Source organism: Etheostoma cragini, chromosome 13 (assembly GCF_013103735.1).
Source record: "Etheostoma cragini isolate CJK2018 chromosome 13, CSU_Ecrag_1.0, whole genome shotgun sequence".
NCBI classification, from domain to species: Eukaryota; Metazoa; Chordata; class Actinopteri; order Perciformes; family Percidae; genus Etheostoma; species Etheostoma cragini.
This window is the reverse complement of record NC_048419.1, coordinates 2,358,642-2,378,612: the sequence shown is the minus strand read 5'-3', so window position 1 is coordinate 2,378,612 and position 19,971 is coordinate 2,358,642. Positions and strand designations below refer to the sequence as shown.

At 40.3% G+C, this 19,971-nt stretch overlaps 2 protein-coding genes across 3 annotated transcripts in view; one reads left to right on the top strand and one right to left on the bottom strand.

Annotated features, from left to right (window-relative positions):
• Positions 1-270: 270 nt before the first annotated feature.
• Positions 271-4,470, top strand: LOC117955585 (spermatogenesis-associated protein 22). 2 transcript variants are annotated; one of them, XM_034890165.1, is made up of 8 exons: positions 271-599; positions 685-732; positions 1,335-1,472; positions 1,774-1,963; positions 2,332-2,701; positions 2,806-2,929; positions 3,020-3,117; positions 4,015-4,470. In XM_034890165.1, exons 2-8 carry the CDS (start codon positions 693-695, stop codon positions 4,204-4,206), a joined length of 1,152 nt encoding a protein of 383 aa, XP_034746056.1. In that variant the 5' UTR covers positions 271-599; positions 685-692; the 3' UTR covers positions 4,207-4,470. The 2 variants fall into 2 exon arrangements, with proteins under 2 accessions (XP_034746056.1, XP_034746057.1); XM_034890166.1 differs by having other exon boundaries at positions 273-732; positions 2,809-2,929.
• Positions 4,471-4,649: 179 nt separating this feature from the next.
• Positions 4,650-19,971, bottom strand: part of LOC117955584 (transmembrane protein 211) — a 93,484-nt gene continuing 78,162 nt past the window's right edge. The window contains exon 3 of the mRNA XM_034890164.1: positions 4,650-7,013. Within this exon, the coding sequence (XP_034746055.1) occupies positions 6,787-7,013 (227 nt within the window). The 3' untranslated portion in view covers positions 4,650-6,786. The remainder of the gene's footprint in view (positions 7,014-19,971) is intronic.

The following is a 19,971-nucleotide window of genomic DNA, read 5'->3' as shown; positions in this document are numbered from 1 at the left end:
ACAGGGCAGACCACCAAGGAGCTGTAACCCCCTCTCCATAAAACGACTATGTATGGGCTTCAATTTGAGGCATACAGTAACATCAGGGACATGTTCCTAATATCAACACTGCCAAATATGTTTACTCTGCTATGTAATATGTTAAGTCACCACAAACAAGCACTGTAAATCACAAAAAAATAGTTATTTTCAAAACAGCGTTTTTGAACAACCTTAGTATTTGGACCTCCGAGCTTGCTATGGGATCATGAAGGCAACATCCGTCACAAGTATTTGGCGCGGGTCACTTTCCAAGGTGCTGACCTGTAAAGGAACCTTCGTCGTAGCGAATTTTGGTTTAACTTTTGTTATCCGAGAAAAGGAAGTTAGTAATTAATTAATGTTCACAGAAAATATTTTGGGCTTTTCAAAGAAAGTTACAACTGGTAGCTATACATTACAGTTGTAATGCCACCTAGCTAGCTAGCTAGTGCTGTCTGAACAGTTATTAATTTTTTAGCTAACGTTAAGCTAACCTAAGCTAGCTAGCTAATTTAACTAGCTAACCTTTTTCACAGCCAAGTGGGTGACAAACACCAACCAAAGAGTTCGGTTTGAAGGTCTTTTCAATTTTGTTTTTATTTTTAAGGTGCGTCTCTTCCTATAACGTAAGAGCTAACGTCAAGAACTTAACGTTTTTCAAAGTTATTACAATGTGGAGACAGGAAAACCAGCCAACCCGGTCAACAGCAGGTTTGTAAAAGAAATGTCACGTTATAGCTAGTACACACACTGTGGATAGTTAACCCTCATGTTGTCCTCGGGTCAAATTGACCCGTTTTCCTATATCAATGTTCTTTTTAATTCCCTAAAATAACATGATTAATTCCACACAACGCTCTTTGGCAAGTACAAATCTCTACTTTCATTAATTTTGGGTGACATATTCAATTTTATAGCATTTGGAGAAAAACAATTGAAGGGGTTTTGAAATAGTATTGAGTAAAAGTTGACATATTCTGTCTCTGATTAATTTTTGTCTAAATAATTCCTAATTTCTGCTTTTCTAACTCAAACATTAAGTACAATTTCCTATAAATGAGGTTTGTCGACCAGAAATTCCCCAAATAACTGTAAAACTAAAGGTATTAAATAAAAAACATTGATAAACAAGCCTCACCAAAAGTGTGGGTAGACAGAGGCGTAGTTAGGTTGCTAGGGTCAATGATTAGTGTCTTGCAATCTAATGTTAGCTAACATAATACAGTAATAAATATATTCTGCTTGTTATAGTAACAATTGATTTGTTTGATAATTCTTAAACTCACATATGTTTTCTCTGCTGTGTCCATCAGGCTGCATGTCTGTGCCGCTCTTTAACCAGAAGAAAAGAAACAGAGTTCCTTTGACATCTGCTCCCTCGGAGAACGAATTCTTCTCCCACAGTGAATACACGGCCAGCAGCAGCTCAGCTACATCTCACAGCACATCAGGTGAAGCATTCAGGCTCTTAAAGCCTCTACTGGATTTCAGTCAATAGGTGGCAGTATACCCAAAGAAAATCATTAAATGTATATTTTAGAAATGCAATTGTTGCTCTTGAGTGTTGCTTAATATCTAATTTAATGTTAAATATCTTTTTTAAATCACCATATTTTGCTAAATCATACAATTGAGAACCTTTTACATTAAAAAGGACAATATTGTAAAATGTCTCTCCATGAATTAAGATACACAACGACAGACAGAGAAGGCTGCCATAAGATTTTCCTCTGAGAATGTACCTTTCCTCAGGTACCTATGGATGTTACCAGGCCACAGGTCCGTCGCCTGGTGCTCCACTAAGCCACCAGTGGAACAGGCAGGCCATCCCGCAGACTACTCCACCCCAGCAATATGGCGGCAACAGACCTTCTCCTGGACCCGCCCCTGCAATGAAAACCGTAACACCCATAAAACATCCATACAAATTTGGAGGTACAAGGTATGTTTCATTCACAACAATGAAAAATGCCCAAATCACCAACAAGCTATTTAAACTGGACCATTTTTTCACATTTTTATTTTTTTAACCATACAGACAACTTTATAGAAATATCGTAGCTATGTATATGTTCATCAACACAACTATGTTCATAGCTACAACCGACAGCATACAAATTGTGTTTAAGCCATGATTTTACTGTACCGTGATTTACTCACTAAATACAGTGTACCTGGCAGAGACAACATATGAAAAATATAGACCAAAAGCCATAGACAAAAGAAAAAAGTTGAATGTGTTTATTGTGTGCTTGGTTTCAATTTAAGATCCCAGTATTTGAAAATAGGTTTATGTATTTTTATTTTCAGCTCCAAGATGGGACCGGCCAGCAACCCAATGAGACAACAGGATTTCGGCCCCGATGTTAAGTCCAGACAGAGCACATATCAAGCTCACAATATCAGGGAGAGTGCACAAATCAAGCCAATGCCCCATACTGGGTTTTCTCAGATGGGTCAGCAGTCCTCTTACAGACCGCCCAATCCCACCCATCAGTATTCCCATCAGCCCAGACCTCTGCCAGCTCCTGTCCCACCACCCAGCAGGCCCTCTGCTCCTGCAGCGCAGCCACAGAAAAACTCCTGGAAGTTTACTAACAGCTTCGGGCCACAGAAATCCCCCATTGTGGGAAACAAGAGCACAAATCAACCTAAGACTGCGCGACAAACTAAAACTCAGGTAGAAAGCTATGGGAAAAATATATACAATAATATACAAAGATTTAAAAATGTGCCATTAATTGTTGTTGTTGTGATCACTACAGCATTTGTATATGTGCTTAGCAGGAGACATTTCCAATGAAGCCAGCCATTGAGAACTCACTGAGGATCCTGACATCTGTTATTGATGGCATGAGACACTGGAGCCAGTTTAAAGACAAAGTCCCATACTTATTTGAGATATTTGGTCAGTTGACTGGGAGTTGCTGTTGTCACTGCTGTGTATGCTGTGTTTTTTTAAACACCATTAAACTGACAGGCTGTGCTCCTCCCTCAGCTACTCTCGACTCTGCGGTCACACTGGGTCACCACGGAGCCAAAAACTTCCTCATGAGAGACGGGAAGGAGGTTGTGCCGTGTGTCTTCTATGAAAATGTGAGTTGGGAAAAAAGCTTTCCCTTAAGAAGTGAATTGAATAAATGTGTCTTGGGTTTATCAGAGAACAATGTAAATTTGCTCAAAATAACTTGCCTGTGTCTCCTCAGCTTCAGTCAGATAAAATGATTTTTTTATAAAAGATTACTTAGATGTTATCCATGTTTAGTATGATGATTATGATTCTCTTTGGTTATACTGTATATTTCCTGTACAATCAACCTGTTAGTGTAAATGTATGAATATGTTGCTATCATCATTATTCTTAGTTTGATTTTAGAGGCTTTCACATCTAATCAAACATTACTAAATAATTACTGAATGTTGTTGATACTGGCTTTTCACTGTTTCCCAACATAACCGTGACTCTGTTAAATGATTTATTACAGTGTAGTGTTTTAGTTTATCTGATAAATAATCAATCAGGTGATATAACTAACACAATATTGTTTATTTAGTCTTAATGTGTGTATGTGTGTTTTAGTTTTTGTTTCAGTGTTATGATCAGCTAAAAAAAGTGTCCACCCTATTGAGTGTATGAAGTTTCTGTTTTTCTGCATGTGATGTTATTTAATAGCTATTCAATCTAGTGGCAGCTTGCTGTGAGGCTGCAGCTTTCTATAGTTTTAATGTTATTTTTGTCTAATTTCCCTGGGTCCGTTTTCCCTCAGTCTCAGAAATAGATTTGTTAATAAATGCAACCTTTTTTGCTCTCATTCCTGCATATCAACCTGCTTCTTCAACCTTTTTAAAGTTTTCCGGTGCCAAGCAACATCAATTTCCTTTTGTACCGAGCGTTGACTAGAAACTGGCATTTATAATAATATATTTATTCAATGCAAAGTATAAACATAAAGTAACACTGAAATCTGACTTAATCTACCTCTTGTCCAATAGGAGCAGGAACTGCCCCGTCTCATCCGGGGTCAAGTTCATCGCTGTGTGGGAAACTATGACCGCAGTAGAGATGTCCTGATGTGTGTGTCCGTCAGACCCGGCCTGCCCTCAGAGCAGAGGAACGCTCAGGAGGCCATCAAAGCCTGCGATGCAGAAATGAGGGCGCTGGTCAAATCACTCAGTGAAGTCTGAGCATCAAAACTGTATGTATCAACAGCCATACAACACGAATCGGAAGTATACCAGTATTTAATGAAGGTGCATGGGCTTTGTGCTAAAGATCAGTCCTGTTATGGGTAGAAGTGTTTTTTTGTTGTTTTTTTAAACATGTTTTGACCTGTAAAGGCCACAGTTGCAATGTTCTGCTGAACTTTAACAACTGAATTCACTTGCATGTTCTGGCGTAACTGTTTTTGTATTAACTTGTGAATAAAATATATAAGGAGTTGTTTCGTTAAACGGAAAGTAAAGCCTCTCTTGTTGTAAGTTCTGAAATATTTTTATTACAAAGAAAATTCACAGAACAGCAAACATTGTTTAGAGGTTAATTCAGTTAAAGCAAACATACCTCAAACGATGAGGTAATATCTCAAAATATATCTTTGAAAAGCGGGGTAGTTAAGATTAACGTGATATCAAGTACAGTTAGTTTATTTACAGTCAAACATCACAATGAACAAAACAATAATTCTACTCTACCAAAACACTTCCACCAGTGCTTTACATACAATGGTTCAACAAACAGGGGAATAAGTCCAGCGCAGTCACGCCAGTCGCTCCCACAGTCAAGCACAGTATGAGGTCCAATACAATACCAACATTTCTCTCCCGACCTTCTTTCAAATATGGCAACATAATCACAGTCATTTTCTTAATGTCCGGACATATCATTATGGAAACCAAAATTTGGGAAATATTTAAAGATTAAACCACTAGCAAAATCTGACCCAGTATTCAACACTAACACACACAGAAACACCTACTAGAAAAGGGAGTCTTGCTTGATAAAAGTGGCAGTGTACAGGGAGAGTAAGTGGAGAAGTAGACATTTTGTCCTTGAAACATGACAGGAATGGTGCCAGTATCTTAAAAGGAGAAGTGGATTGACGTAAACACAGAAATGCATTAGCTTACTTGAGGAGCTTATTAATTTAAGCCACGTTTTACAGAGTGAATAATGTGTCAGCTCAGCGCAGATAACCAAAGGGAAAGTTCAATTTGTACAGCTCCCTTCTCTACCTCTCAATTTCTAAATCACAAAAGACAAGGATGCCAGGAATTAATCTGTTATCTGTTAGCTGCATGTCACAACCTTTTAATATAGCATTCAAGGGATTTACCTCTTCTAAATAATTGGCAAAAATATCTCAGGGTGTGATTGAACACAAGTACACCGGCTTCCTTTTTTTTTACTTTCCTTCTATTTGCCATTACCTCTAAGGTTTAGAAGGTATCTTTATTTTCTCACGTTAATGAGATCATACTGCATCATGTACAGGAGAAAGACTTAACATTTCAGAGGAAAAAAGTATAATAGAAGAGAAAACAAACACGTCACACAACAGGATCCACAGTTATTCAGCAGAAAAAGATAATTGTATTGAACTCTTATCTTGGTTATGTTAAAAGGCACAAGTTGGTCAGATCACATTTAAAATCTAGATCATTTGTTCTACCATTAACAAACCCCATCTCATCGTGCATTTTGACAAAAGATCCACATCTCCCTGCCTTTTGCTGTCATTTTTTCCTGAATTAGAGTGTTTAGTATTGTGTGTTGTAGACAGAAAACAATTGCTCATGTTTGACAAGCTAGTTACATTACACAAACAATTCAGGGGAGAAGGTTAACAAAAGTATGCAGTAACCCAACATAACATTTTTACTCTGAAACCACTACTTATTATTATGATTCACTTCATTTGTCCTCTCGGCAGGTCTGATGCTGTGTCCGTATTCTGTTTCTTTGAGGCAGTTAGTAAATCCACTGTCTTAAAAAGCTAAAACATCTTCTTGACTCCCAATGCTGTTCACTGCCTAGTCAAAGACTGGAAGGCAGACACAATCTGAAGAGCAAAAATCCTTCAAAAGCATCAGATTTTTCTCTTCAACGGGGTATTTTCGAACCTTAAACATCAGGTCTGTTATTTCCAGACCATGTGTACTGTACATCGTTAGAAGATGCAACTCCTCAAGAGCTGACCCATTGATATTTTCAGTCTCCGACAGTTCAAAGCGTCTCTCTCGTTGAGTCGAATGTTCTTCAAAACCTCTTATTGAAACATTGGATTGGACGGGTCGCACTGCCACATAACATCATGCTTCCACTCTCTTTATGAAGCCAGCCTCTAGTCTGTTTTGGAATGTTACATATGTTGACTTGTTACCCACAAAAGAAAAGAAGGGGGAAAACACTTCAATGTTTAGCATGTACTTGTTATGTTTGTGGTCATGTTTGCTTAAATCATGTGAAATGAGACCCTCGCATCTTCTGACTGCATCGTTTGCAGAACTGACATGAAGAAAACAGTTAAGTCAAAACTGCAATAAAACGTATGAGGATCATATAGATGGAATTGAATTCGAAATAGTCACACAACAGATGCAGGAAGACAGTGTTTGTTGTTTTGTTTCAGCTTCAGTTATCACTGTTGCTATCGCTGTCCAAAACAGCATCACCTTTAAAAATGGGATGCAGGTGTCTCTCCATGACATCCAGCCCAGGTTAGAGAGAGTGGTCACGAGGGGAAAACAAGACATCACATCAATGCCCTATAACAGTGTGGGTAGAGGGGTAGGGGACAGCTGCTCCTTCGGTGCATATTTGGCAAAAAAGGGCAAGAAGACGGTGAGCATGACTCCGACAATAGCCAGCATGTAGCCCCAGCCAATCTGGCACTCGCCAGCGTAGTAGATGTCAGAGTCCCCGCAGAAGGACCTGACCAGTGAGGAGTTTAGGCCAAAGGGGTAGACCAGTAGTCCAGCAGCCATGATGAACACTGCAGAGAACACAGAGTGGGTTAGACAGCAAACACTATATTGATACAGGCTGATGAAAAGTGCTGTGAAATAACTGTTGTTGTTATTTGGCGCTATATAAATCAAATTTAATTGTGCCGCAGTAATTACCCTACAAGGAATATGCCTTGGTGATAGGTGCATACAGTACATACACAAACAAACATATTAAACAGTAATAAGAAACAATAAATACAGAAACAAATATATACAAAATTGCTGTTGAGTAAAAAAATAAAAAGGAGAATGAATGGGTTTAGTGCAGAATGCAAAGAAGAAGGAGGAAAGATGGAGAGAAACTGCTAGCATGTTTAATTTTTCACAGATAAAAAGGAAAAGGATCCACTAAGAGAAAAGTATTAACAATTATTTTAAGGGTTGGTTCACTCGAATAAAACATTGTAGAGTTGTATGCTCTACTGGTGTGTCAACTGAGAGCCACTTGGTGGCAGTAGAGGTTTGGCAGAAAAACCTACAGTCTCAGGGAGAGTAAAGTGTGTACCTCCATTTGCGCTTACACTTGATTTGTTGCCGTGTCTACATGTAAAACTAAATCTTGACCTATATTTTAGTTTAAGTCCAACAGTGGACCAAAAGTGCTTTTAATGTATTGAACAAAAGCTTTGACGAACTGTAATTGACAGAAACTAATGCTAAATTATTTGTGTCCCCTTAAATCCATTTGCACTCATTTTAAATCTCCAGGGCTTCGTTTGTCGCTGCTGCGATCACCTTTCTCATGCCCTATCCTCAGCACCCATGCAGCCGTAGAGCATCTCACTTTTACAAATTGAGTCAAGTCTTCCGGCCCGTGCTACGACGCAGGCATTGACTTCGCTACAGGCTATCATTGCTGCTCTTAGTCACTCTGAGTTCTGGCTGGATTCCCATTACATAGCCAGGTGTCACAGTTGTTTTTGCTTTGGTAAGTTGGGTTACTGGATAAGCTTGAACTTGTGATAGTGAGTAGCTCTCTAGTAAACACAAAAAACATATTTTAATATGCTCTATTGATTCCAGGAGATGTCAGTTTTCCTTACTTTCAAGGGAAGCAGCTTTGCAGTCAGTGGGAAACAGTGCTCATATGAGAGCTACTCTGCAATAGCTACATAGTATCAAATTGAGGGTTTGTCTGGGCAGTGAAGGAGTGTGCTGGTAGAACAGGGACGGGGAGTTAGGAAGCTGTCAATGATGTTCTAGTTGCACACTGGGGTCACAGGGATTGACTGTTAGGAGGAGGAAAGGGATGAAAGGGATAAAGAAAGAGGTCTGAATGGGTGAAGGAGAGGTATCTGTTGTATAATTTGTCTAGCCTGCCGTAGTGACTCTCTGTGGAGTTCATTAAAGGTCTGCCTGTCAGCCCTGTGTATCCTAACCCCGTACCCAGCCCTCCTAGCTCTCAGAGTTGCCCCAGGTTTTATCTGCAGGGGCCCAGTGCCACAAAGCTCACTGCCTAACGACACTTTAATGACCTTCTTTATCAAACCATCATTGGCTTCTGTGGAAGAAACACAAAGGCACAGGCGTGCTCACGCATCTCAAAGCCACTACCCTGCTACTCTGAAGTGATGGCATCTAAAGCAAACTTAGAAACAAAAGCAGAATGGATAGATGATAAACAACCCAGCATAATCCTCAAAGAATCAATACACAAATGTTCTCCAGGCAGCAGTCTTTAACAGGTGTAAGCAGGGTGAAGGCTGGATTTGATCAATCAGAGCAGGAGTATGCAGGGCGGGTGTCTGGATCAGATAAGCTGCAGCTTGGGCTGACTGTATTCTTCGAGCCTTTAATGAGAAGAAAACTGTTGAAAAACAGTAAAATCAACCTCAAATCAGAGGCAACTCAAAATGGATCAATTTCATCCTTTTAGATCTGAGAGGGATAAAACCAAACCAAAGCCTTCTTACACATTCAAAGTCTGTTTAATGGTCTTAGGGTGTACTACTGTTGTATACAGCCTGCCAAGCTGCATGAAGTGACGTCAATTGATTCAATGTCGGATGGGGTTGAAAACTAAACGTTTGAAAATGGGAAAAAATTATCTGGAGGTGTGGAGCTAAGAAATGATGTTACCAGACCGCTGTAGCTCGAGGCAAGAAGCTAAAGGCTACATTAGCTGCTACTAGCATAACGCACTTGAATCTCCGACCAAACTGTTGGCAATCAAGGATGTGTGGAATAGAAAAGTCCTTTGTTCAGTTTATCAAAATTGTAGGAGTGCAATACTAAAGTGCTTTTAATGCCCAAAATGCAAGACTCCATACTGTACAGGATGCATACTGCAGAACAATAAGGTCTACATTTTCCGACAAACCTTAAACTGAAGGAGGGTGAAACAGCATTCTAGGTTCCACTGCAGGTTGGATCAACCTTGTTTCATCAGGGTCTTAAATGGCCAAGTAATCTAATCCTATGAGAAATGGGCAGTGTGATGAAAGAGGCTGACATGACACCAAGATGCCATGCAGGGAGGCTGAAGTTTAAAAGTGCTCAATACTTATGCAGCCAGGAGAGCTCCCATAAGTGAATACCTCTGTGCTGTTCACACCATGGGCTGAGATAAGAAAGAAAGCAGGGACAACAGCTGCCCTATTATTGTTATGAATAACAAAAAACAACAAAAAATCAAGATTGAGTTTAAAACAGAAACGACACTGGTCAACTTGGAAAGTCTCCCATTTCTTTGGACTGTAAGGAAATTATTAGGGGGGTGAGGGGGGGTCAGGGTATTGGTAGAATTATATATCTTTTATCTTTGTTGAAGGGAAGTTAGTCTACATTTCTGGGAAGAGCAGGGGTAGACTATTAACTTATTTTTCTTCTGGATTTATTGTAAAGTGAAGACATCTTTTGATTTGATCCTTTACATTCTTTTTGTTTTTAATAAATAATGTTGGGAAGGGAAAAATAGGATTAAACTCCCCAGTAATTTCTGTACAGCCCCTTACAGGTTTTAAACAGCTATCCATATAAACCACCAGGCAGTAAAAAGCTACAAGGGCTTCCATCAGTTACCTCCTAATAGACCCAGTAGCAGACAGTTTACTAACCTTTAGAGCCGCAAAGATTAATTGATTAATCAATTAGTTGTCAACAACTAAATTCATCAGCATTAAATCTATCTCTTATTCTAGGTTCCTTAATGTAAATATTTTCTAGTTTCTTCACTCCTCTACGACAGCAAACTGAATATCTTTGAGTTGTGGGCGAAACAAGACATTTGAGGATGTCATCTTTGGAAAACATTGATCAACATTGTTCACCTTTTTCTGACATTAGACCAAACAACTAATTGATTAATTTAGAAAATAATTATCAGATTAATCAACAATGACAATAATCTTTAGTTACTGGTTAACGGTCTGCATTTGATAGAACTCAAGACAGGGAGGAAAGTCCAGTCCTTTCTCTACAGAGAGGAATTAAAAAAAGAGATGTGGAGAGAACATGTCAATCCCAATCACATGAGTGCCGCTGAATACACGAGGCCATCATAATGGCTCTGAGATGATGAGACGGTGAATAATGCAGAGAAGTTAGCTGGGCACTAATGTGTCCCAGTTTTATTGTAAACTATACACACAGCGCCAAAGAAGGGGATTAGGATTTAACATCTCGGAATCTGAGCTGTTGCTTATAAGCAAAAGTGGCAACCAATAGTTGTTTTTTATGTTTCTTAAATTACATTTTCCTTCACAACACTTACAGTCTGTTAATCTAGGATAAAACATCCTTGGGTTACTTGCTGTATTTCTTTTTACTGACAACTTGTGTGAATGCACACTTCAGCAGCTTTGGAGTGCTCACAGACTTCAGACTGAGGGAGTGAAATATTGATTTGGAAAGGCAAAACAGCCATGAGAACAGCTTTTTCATTGTTCATCATTCTGCCTGTTTTCAAGTAGCTGCAAGGCTGTGGAAGCCTTTATGCACCCTAATGAATAGCACTACCTTCATGGGCTTGCTTCTTTGTTTTCGTGTTAAGGTTTTTTTGCAACAAAAAGCTAAATTAAATAAAACCGAGGAAAAAGCATTGCACTACAATATAGAGAAAGACACGGCTAAATAAACCTCAAATCTTTTTCTCAGTGGTGTAGCGAAAAGTGGAAAGCTGCTCCCAGAGACAGTGAAACAGGGTCACAGCAGTGGGAATGAGACAAAGAGATTGAATGGGTTTGTGGGGCAGGAAGGTGTGTGATAACCTGACGTCCAAGCGGGACACTAAAGCAATTCTATCATTTTTACACAGAACTCACTGGCTTAGATTATTACCCAAACCTAGAATCACACCAATCACAGGTTCACTCATGTGTCATATTTCAACGGGAATGCCTGAGTTCAGCTGTGGAAATCTGGTAAGTCTCGTTAGAAATCCAATATACTCTCATTGCAGACATTCATCCACCCTGTATGTGATATAGAATTCCTCAATTTCATTCTACTTAAGATATTACTAATAAGAAATTCAATTTGGTGAGCTTTGAGGCCCTTTTATAACAAAGCCAAGACCTCTGCCTTTGGATTAAACTCCATCGCCACTGTGTGCAGGGGGGGGGGGGGGGGGGGGGGGGGGGGTCGACGTCAACGCAATAGGAACTGGGTGGCTCTTCAGCTGTAGATGTAGCTATCCTTAATTCATGTTTTGTTGGTGTTGTCTGTAAGTGTTTTCTCCCTCCGGCACACACATAGACATATATTAAGTGTACTGATGAGTTTAATCTAGGTTGCTGCCCTTAATCTGCTGTACCGTTCATCTTTTATGCATGCACTGTATGTATTCTTTACTGTTAGTTTTTTCTGCATCTGTAATTGCCTGTTTTTCTGCTTCAATTGTTAGTTTGTAGGTCTATTTTAAAGTGTATTACCATGTGTGTCATTTCTTAAAGCCTAACCAGGGACAAGGATTGCAAATTAGCCCATGGCTAAGTCATTGCATCTTCACATTAGATGTAACAATGCCTATTTGAATTGTCCCTGACAAATAAACTGATCAAATAAAACATTCAAATGAATTGGCAACCAGACAGAGAGACGGCTGCTGCGACGGCGACCACCCAGTAAAATCTGGCGTTCAGTCGCCTTTTAATCAGTGATTCACTGTCTAAACAGAATGACATTGGAAGATATACAGCTGAACAGTAGCATCTACTAACTCTCTGGTTCCCAACCTGGGGGTCCAGACCCACACCAGGGGTCGTCAGAGCGTCACAGGGGGGTTGCGAGCCCTTCTTGATTTTAAGGGGTGTGTTTTCTATATCATAACTAAAACAAAAAAAGAGATTGTATTAAAAGTTCCCACAAATAACCGAAAATCTCATCTCTCATGCAATATTCACAGGAAATAATCTGCTTAAAAATTCATCCAAATCGCTTGTTTTACATAAACTCCCTGCAGTTATTGTTTTCACCATTTGTTAATCGTACAGTTTAACAGTTGTTTTGCACCTCTGTTATTGTTGTGCATTTAATATTATATGAACTATCCAAAAATGTGTCACAGTTTATTCAAAAAGGGTCCCTTTAGGACAAAAGGATGGAAACCACGGTACAATTATCTTATATAGACGATGAGGGTTTTACAATGAGAAGTCAGCAGGAGAAAGACACTAACATTGAAAAATAAGACAGGACAGGTTATAAAATATACATTTAAGCCTTGCAGCCATCAAGAACTAGAATATATTAGAACAGATTAACGCGCTGCTTGTCTTCTCCGACCTCCGAGCCAGTTAGACAGTCGGATGGATGGAGACTACCAGCTCCAGCGGGACGAGAGCTGTCCTACGTGGACACACAAAAACATCAAAAGAAAGAAGTACATAACACACTGGACCTCTGGGTGTGTTACTTATATCCTTTGTGTCAGCAGCACCCACTGCTTAGTCTTCCTCCTGAAAGCAACTTCTCATCTGGCTGCAGTCTAAACAGGTACATTATCTGCTATTTACTTCAAAGACACCTGAAAGAGCACACATTAGACATTAGACTGTGGCCTCACACTACCACAGGCTTGTTGGATGTCACGTTACATGCATAGTAAAGACATCAACACGCAAGCCAGTGGGGAAGATAACACATTTTTCTTCTCTTCCAAGGATATTGCCTGCCCTTTTTCAGGTAAAGTTGTAGGCGAATGCAAAACACCACAATGTGTCTAATAAGTGTTGATTTGCAGACCCATCACTCATGTGTTTGTGTTGCCGGCCATGTTTGTCGTTGATGAAACACAGGACAGGAAATGTGCTGCAAAGAGCTGAGAAATGTTGCCTAATTACAGATGCAGGCCCAAAGCTATACATCGGAGCGCTGTTCTTCTACGGTGTCTTCCTCCGCCATGTTCTTTATCATCTTATCACCTGTTCTTCTTCTCCATTTTCCATGAATAGAACTGGTGAGCTGATCTCTGTCTAGTCCCGTGTACATGTGCAATAATAACCCGGATGTGATCAGGCAAGCTGATGGAAATGATGCGTGGGGCAGTGAACACACAGTGTGACCCACATACACTCACTCTTATATTATATATAGTCATATATAGGCACATACTATAATGCATACATAGTATTTACACACACAAGTGTCCAGGTAAAGACTGGCACAAAAACACAACAGCACTTTCACACGTGTATCCAAAAGATAAGGGTCTAAATTGCATAATTTAATCACTGTGTGTATACGGCGGAAATACACACAGTGTATTTGAGTGTCCACTAATGAAATCATAACAAAGGGTGCTGCATAGCAGTGCTTTGCCTTTAGGAAATTGCCTTTTCACCGGCCGCACACAAGGAGTATTTCCATTTCCCCGTTGTATCTACAGGCAAATTGAGATAGGGGATGGATAATTTCTTTTTCTCTGTCATACAGTAAATAAACACTTTTTCCCTCGACCTCCAGTCCAGCAGCAGGGAGAAGGAAGCAGAGGGATACCCGAACTCTGATATTACAGTGCATTAAACCATAGAGGACGATAAAGGAATTGCAGAGCAATGTGTAGCATCCCTGAGAAGACCACACACACACACACACACACACACACACACACACACACACACACCAGATTGCTCTATGTGAAAAATCCATCATCTTCAAATGAAAATGAGTTCGAATAGCATGCAGCTCAGTGTGCATCTGGTCCACCAGAGTCTCCGGTGATACGTATCTAAATGTGTTTTAGGGTTTGCGCCGTTATTTCGACCCCGCCGTGTGCTCGAGGTGAGGAATCGTAGCGTGGAAGATGAAAGTTTTGAAATTGTTGGGGGTTTAACTGGGCCAGCAATGAATCTCCAGGTAGTCAGCCGGGACTCCATCCTAATGTGATGAGCTGTGCTCTAGTCTGCACACGGCCATGTTGATAATTAAGCTCCGCAATCCTCGGGGAAATTATGCTAATGACGCTCCTCCGATTACCTACATTTCTTGAAACGTTCGGCTTAAGGTGATCACAAAACCAGCAACAACTAAAACACAACTCCCTAATAAATGTTTCTGAAAAAGATTAAGGATGAGAGGAAAAAAGCACAAGGAGAAGTTTTACTTTGTACTTCCATTTGAATCCCTGTGAGCATGTCATTCAAATATTTTCAAGACCAGTTTTTGGATCCAGCCCACACTTGGTGGGTGTATTACTGGGGACCCAATGAGGGTCTGCTGGCGACTTCTATTTGGAAAGTAATACCTCTGCTAAGTGTATTTCACTGTGTGTGTGTCTGATGCTGGATGTACTAACATTACAACTCAACACGTCTTTATTTCCCTGGAGTCAACGAGCAGATATCCTACAGGAAGAGCAGCGCTCTGCCATCGCATTCAAGTTGGGTAAGTGTGCCATACTAACTTATAACACTAACTAACTAACTAACTAACTAACTAACTAACTAACTAGCCGCTGCCCTTGTGTTGTCTTCCCGTCAAAATCAACACTTTTGTTGACGCTTTCCATCAATGTTTAACATTTTTGTCATTTTTTTTCAATTTATGCCAATTTTTTTTGAAGTTTTCAACATTACGTAACACTAACTTATTAAGTTTAGTTTTACAGTTATTTTTGAAATTTATGGTCATTAAACCTCATTTTAAATATCTAATGTTGAGTTAGAAAAGCTGAAATTAGGAATTATTGAGACTAAAATTAAAGGAATGGAAGTTGATGGGTAATCACAGACTGGAATATGTCAACTTTTACTCAATACTATTTCAAAAACACTTCAACGTTTTTTTTTCTTCAAATGCCATAAAATTGAATAAGACGCCCCAAAATGAATGAAAGCATATTTCAATATTGCATATTTTTTCATCCAATAGACATCAAATTTGGTGAATGTATTGCTGAGAAATCAACGAATGCAGGTTTCGAGTGTGAGCTCTTAACATCTACGCATGCTGGGAACACCTCGTTACCGTCGCTCACTGCGGTACGTTCAAGAACAGATCTAGAAAGAGACCAGAGAGAACACAGAGGTTACATCGTCATCATCAGCATCAGAGATGCAACTTTCAGAATAAACGCAAATGTTCCTGGTTATAGCCTTGTCCCAAACGTTGTTACAATAAGCAGTCCTCGAGAAAGCTGCAAGTAGGACTACCACAGGCCGAGCCGTCGGCCAGTCACTGCACCAGGAGGTTTCATTCTGGGTGCTGGTCCATTGGAAAGGGCCTTTTCAACAGGACCTCAGGCTTACTGAGCGCAAGGGACAGAAGAAAATCCATTTGTTGGGTCCAGCTTGCTTTTTTAGTTCCCATAAGGAGGTGAGACAAAGCAGGAGTGCATGCTCAGAATGTCTACAAAGCCGGCTTCTTGGAGTCCAAGTGAAAGAAACTTGTTAAAGAGACAATCAAACCATTTTCTGTGGAAATGGTCCACTACTGTCAAAAACCTGTTGACCTTGAGCTCTGTGCAAAAAGAGTTAAAAGAGTAAAAGAGCAAAGAAAAAGAAAAGCCGATGACGAAATGAAATACAGGGAGTTGGAAGAGATTAGCGGGGCAATAAAATAGCTTCTGCTATCTATAGAGAGAGCAGTCCTGCCTGTGGACCGCTCGGTTCTAGGTCTGTGTATCACTGGCTCATTCAGACTGCTCTAAGCTCACATAGAGGACTGCATAAGTGGTCACAGCCCCCAGTCCAAATCCTTTGATGAGTATCATAGACTCTGACTCTTACACACTGTTTGCATCTTGGAGATCATATCAGAGGATAAATACAGCTTTAATGATTCCCTGTGTGGCTCTACAGCCACAAAGACAGAGATACAGAGTGAGAACGTTAACGCAATAGGTAGTTACAGTATTAGAATTACAGGTTCATTTAAAGGAGAAATTGAATATACAATTTAGTATTTTTGTGCAGGGAGTGACTGACAGACTGACACACTCTGGTCTGTCAGTTAACTGTCAGACGGTGGACGGTTAGCTTAGCATAAAGATTGGGGAACAGTCAGCCTGGGTATAATTTCCTATAAATGAGGTTTGACCATAAATTCCAAAAATAACTGTAAGACTAACGTCACTAAGTTAGTGTCACGTGTCAAAAACGTCCAAAAAAGTGACATACATTGAAAAGAAGTGTCAAAAGTGTTGAAAAAAGGGACAAAAACATAAGAAAAAGTTAAAAATGTCGCTAAAAAGCGTCAAAAGTGTTGATTTTCAATTTTGACGGGAAGAGGACGGGGGGTTAAAGGCTTGGTTGGTTCACAGATAATCATATGTTCTCATTTACCTCTAAAATCTGTGTTAGATGTCTCAAGTAGCAGGGACAAATAGATAATGCAACAGGTTAATGCAAATGCCAATTTTTGATTGAGGATTAGAGAAAAAACAAACAAACAAAGCAAATAAGGGAAACAATACAAGAACGACATAAATATAAGATGCACAGCGTAGCATTGCGGTTAGTTGGACACCATTGTGGGAGCCTCTGAACAGGGACCGCTTGGGAGTCTCTCTGCTCCCAGCGCCTCCTCAGCCATCTGAACTCATGCTTAAGACTGTGACTCTCCATCCTGGGAGCACTGTAGCGAAGACACATGAATCTCACGCATCCAATCTATCATCTTAATTACTTTCATTTCCACCACCATCTATTTTTTTATGTTGCAAATTAATTTACACCTCAGACAAATTGTTTGTCCGTGACTTCCTTATCCCTTATGAGGCAGCCCACAGCGCACATGGGGGTGTGTGTCATATTACAACCTAACCAGACCTAATCTCTGCCTCGATCCATCCATTCCACCTCGCAGATTGAATTAGCACAGGAGACAAAGTACCTCACATGCATGGATGGGAAAATAAATAATAATACAAGAGCGAAAGTGGCAAATAGATTGAAGACATCAATCAACTGTGGAAAGTTGCGCTCACATAGCGATGGGGAGTTGTGTAAGGAAACAGTTAGGAAACAATGGTTTATCTAATGAAACCTGAAGGTCTGTCCCTGTGCTGCATGTCAACGGCTGCTAAAGGTGAGGTTTGCGTGCATGCGTGCGTGTGCATGCATGTGCATGTGTATAGCCATGTGTCTGACAGTAACCCCCTGATTGTGCTGACAGCCTACGGCCCTGAGGCTAAACCCTTAAGCTAGATGTCTCCTAGGTTCTGTAGCTGCCTCAGGTTCAACAAGGAATGTCAGATGTGAAGTCAGAACAACCCGGGGACACCGCTATGTGCGTTGTATATCCAGCTGTGCTATGGCATCACAGTTCACATCTGTGTGCCATAGAGTCAGTAGGGAGGACATGCCACAATGACTAGGATGCAAACCTTCCTTCCATGTCTTGTATATTAAGCAGAGCAGATGAAAGATTTTAACATGAGGAACTGCTTGAACTTCATTTGTCCCCAAAGAGTTATTTCCATTTAAACATGTGTTTCCAAACCCCTGTGGTGGGGCCAGGAGGGTGGCCTGGGCCCCTACTGGCATGGGCCCCTACTGAAGGTGATAGTTGGAGCCTCTGTTTGAAGTGACACGTTAACTTTCTTGTTGAAAGTTAATCAACAGAACACAAAAAGACACATAAGTGACAAAGAGACGCAACACTACTTCCAAGACTACCAAGACACGCCAAACAACTACAAAGAGACGCCAAAGAACTACAAAGAGAGATGCAAAACAACTACAAATAGACACAAAGGAACCACAAAAACACACAGAAAACAGAAGTGATTCCAAAAATTCGCAAAACAACTTGAGACATAATCGCAGCCGTGCCATTTGTCGTCGTTGGACATTTGGAGTTACAAACAACAGCTATTTATCGATATTATTTCATATTAAAATATTGAAACTTTTTTATCTGGCACTGAATAGACAATGTAGCTATTATAAATGTACAACTTATTCTTACCAAAAACCCTGATTTGAGATTACAGTCTTAACAGGTTTTCCTCATTTTAAACTCATTTTGCCCCCCTCCTTTGAAACTGAGCCATAACCTGCCCCCATTCAAAAGCCCATGCATGAAAACAATACGGAAGATGTAGTTCATCTCGCTGAATTAATATTTATACATTAATTCATGAACATAGTAACCACACCAGCTATTTGACGGAATACCCTGTAGCCCTTCGCAGAACACCACTGGTGAAATGAAAGCGTGAGGTGGGTTACGAACAGGGTAGGCCTGCTCGTTTTCATATTTCTCAAATGACAGAATGTATATTAAATGGGTTTCCAACATCCTGAGGTCACAGAGCTCAGTCAGCAGCACGTCGACGACCCTGCAGGTAACTCAAGTGAAAAAGATGTAAAAAGAAAAATAAGCCTTGCTACAGGAATTCACCTTTTTTGAGTGAATGACCAGCGTCTATACACCGTTTTAAAAAGAGACACCTTGGCAACGTGTTGTTTATGAAGTAGAGGGAAAAGAGAAAGTGGATCAGTATGAATGGGAAAAGAAGATCAGGAGCCCCTCACCTGGGCACAGTGACTATATATGAGCTCCCATTAATCAGTGTGTGTGTGTGTGTGTGTGCTCAGCTGGTAGTGTTAGATTGCAGAATAGAGGGTACAAAAAAAGAGAAATCTGTAATGTGGGGTATGGCTGTTATACTGTATTCAGTCAAATAATTATTTGATTTGTTAAAATAAACTAAATCTGAAACGGGACCCGATGTTTTTGGAAAATATGATAATATTAGGGGCTTTGGGTGCAGAATCATCTTATAACAGTGGTGGAGAAACCCTTTTGGTTTTGTCTGGGAGAGTTCAGGTCATGTACCTGTGGTATAAAGGACTTGTGGCTGTTTCTACATACAGTATATCGACTTTATTAGCTCTGGACTCAGCAAAGTGCTTGCTGAGTGAATCTTTTAAGGCATGGCATTTTGCAAATGCTCCAAAATATAAAGTCCTTAGTCATGTTTTCTTGGGGAAAAGGTTGATTTGGCAATGCATCTTATCCTCATGGAAACAAAAGTGTGCACAAATGCAGCTGAAGCAGTGTTTCCTTCAAAAAGAGTCGATGCCTCACAGCACCTAGATGATCATTATCTGACAACAGATAGAATTCTTCATAAAGAGTGCAGGATTGTGTGTGTGTGTGTGTGTGTGTGTTCGGGAGGGGCAGCAACATAATGAATCCCTACAGGAGACCTGGGGCCCTGCTGGGCCGCTGTAATGAAACTCTGCCCTGCCATCGCTCCGTGACCCACTGGAATTAAGGAAAAGTGGAAACCATTACCTTCAACCACAGCCTCAGCCTACCAAGCCGGGGACCTGGAGCTGACACAAGTGTGTGTGTGAGTGTGTGTATTAGGGTTAGGAACAGAAATGAGGTTAAGGAAGAGACGAGGCACAGCAGGGGATGCAGACCAGACAGGACTCCGACTGTAAATGAAGTATATGTCTGTCACAACACTGACAGGCTTTAGTCTAGAGCAGGTGTGTGTGTGTGTGTGTGTGTGTGTGTGCGTGTGTGTGTGTGTGTGTGTGTGTGTGT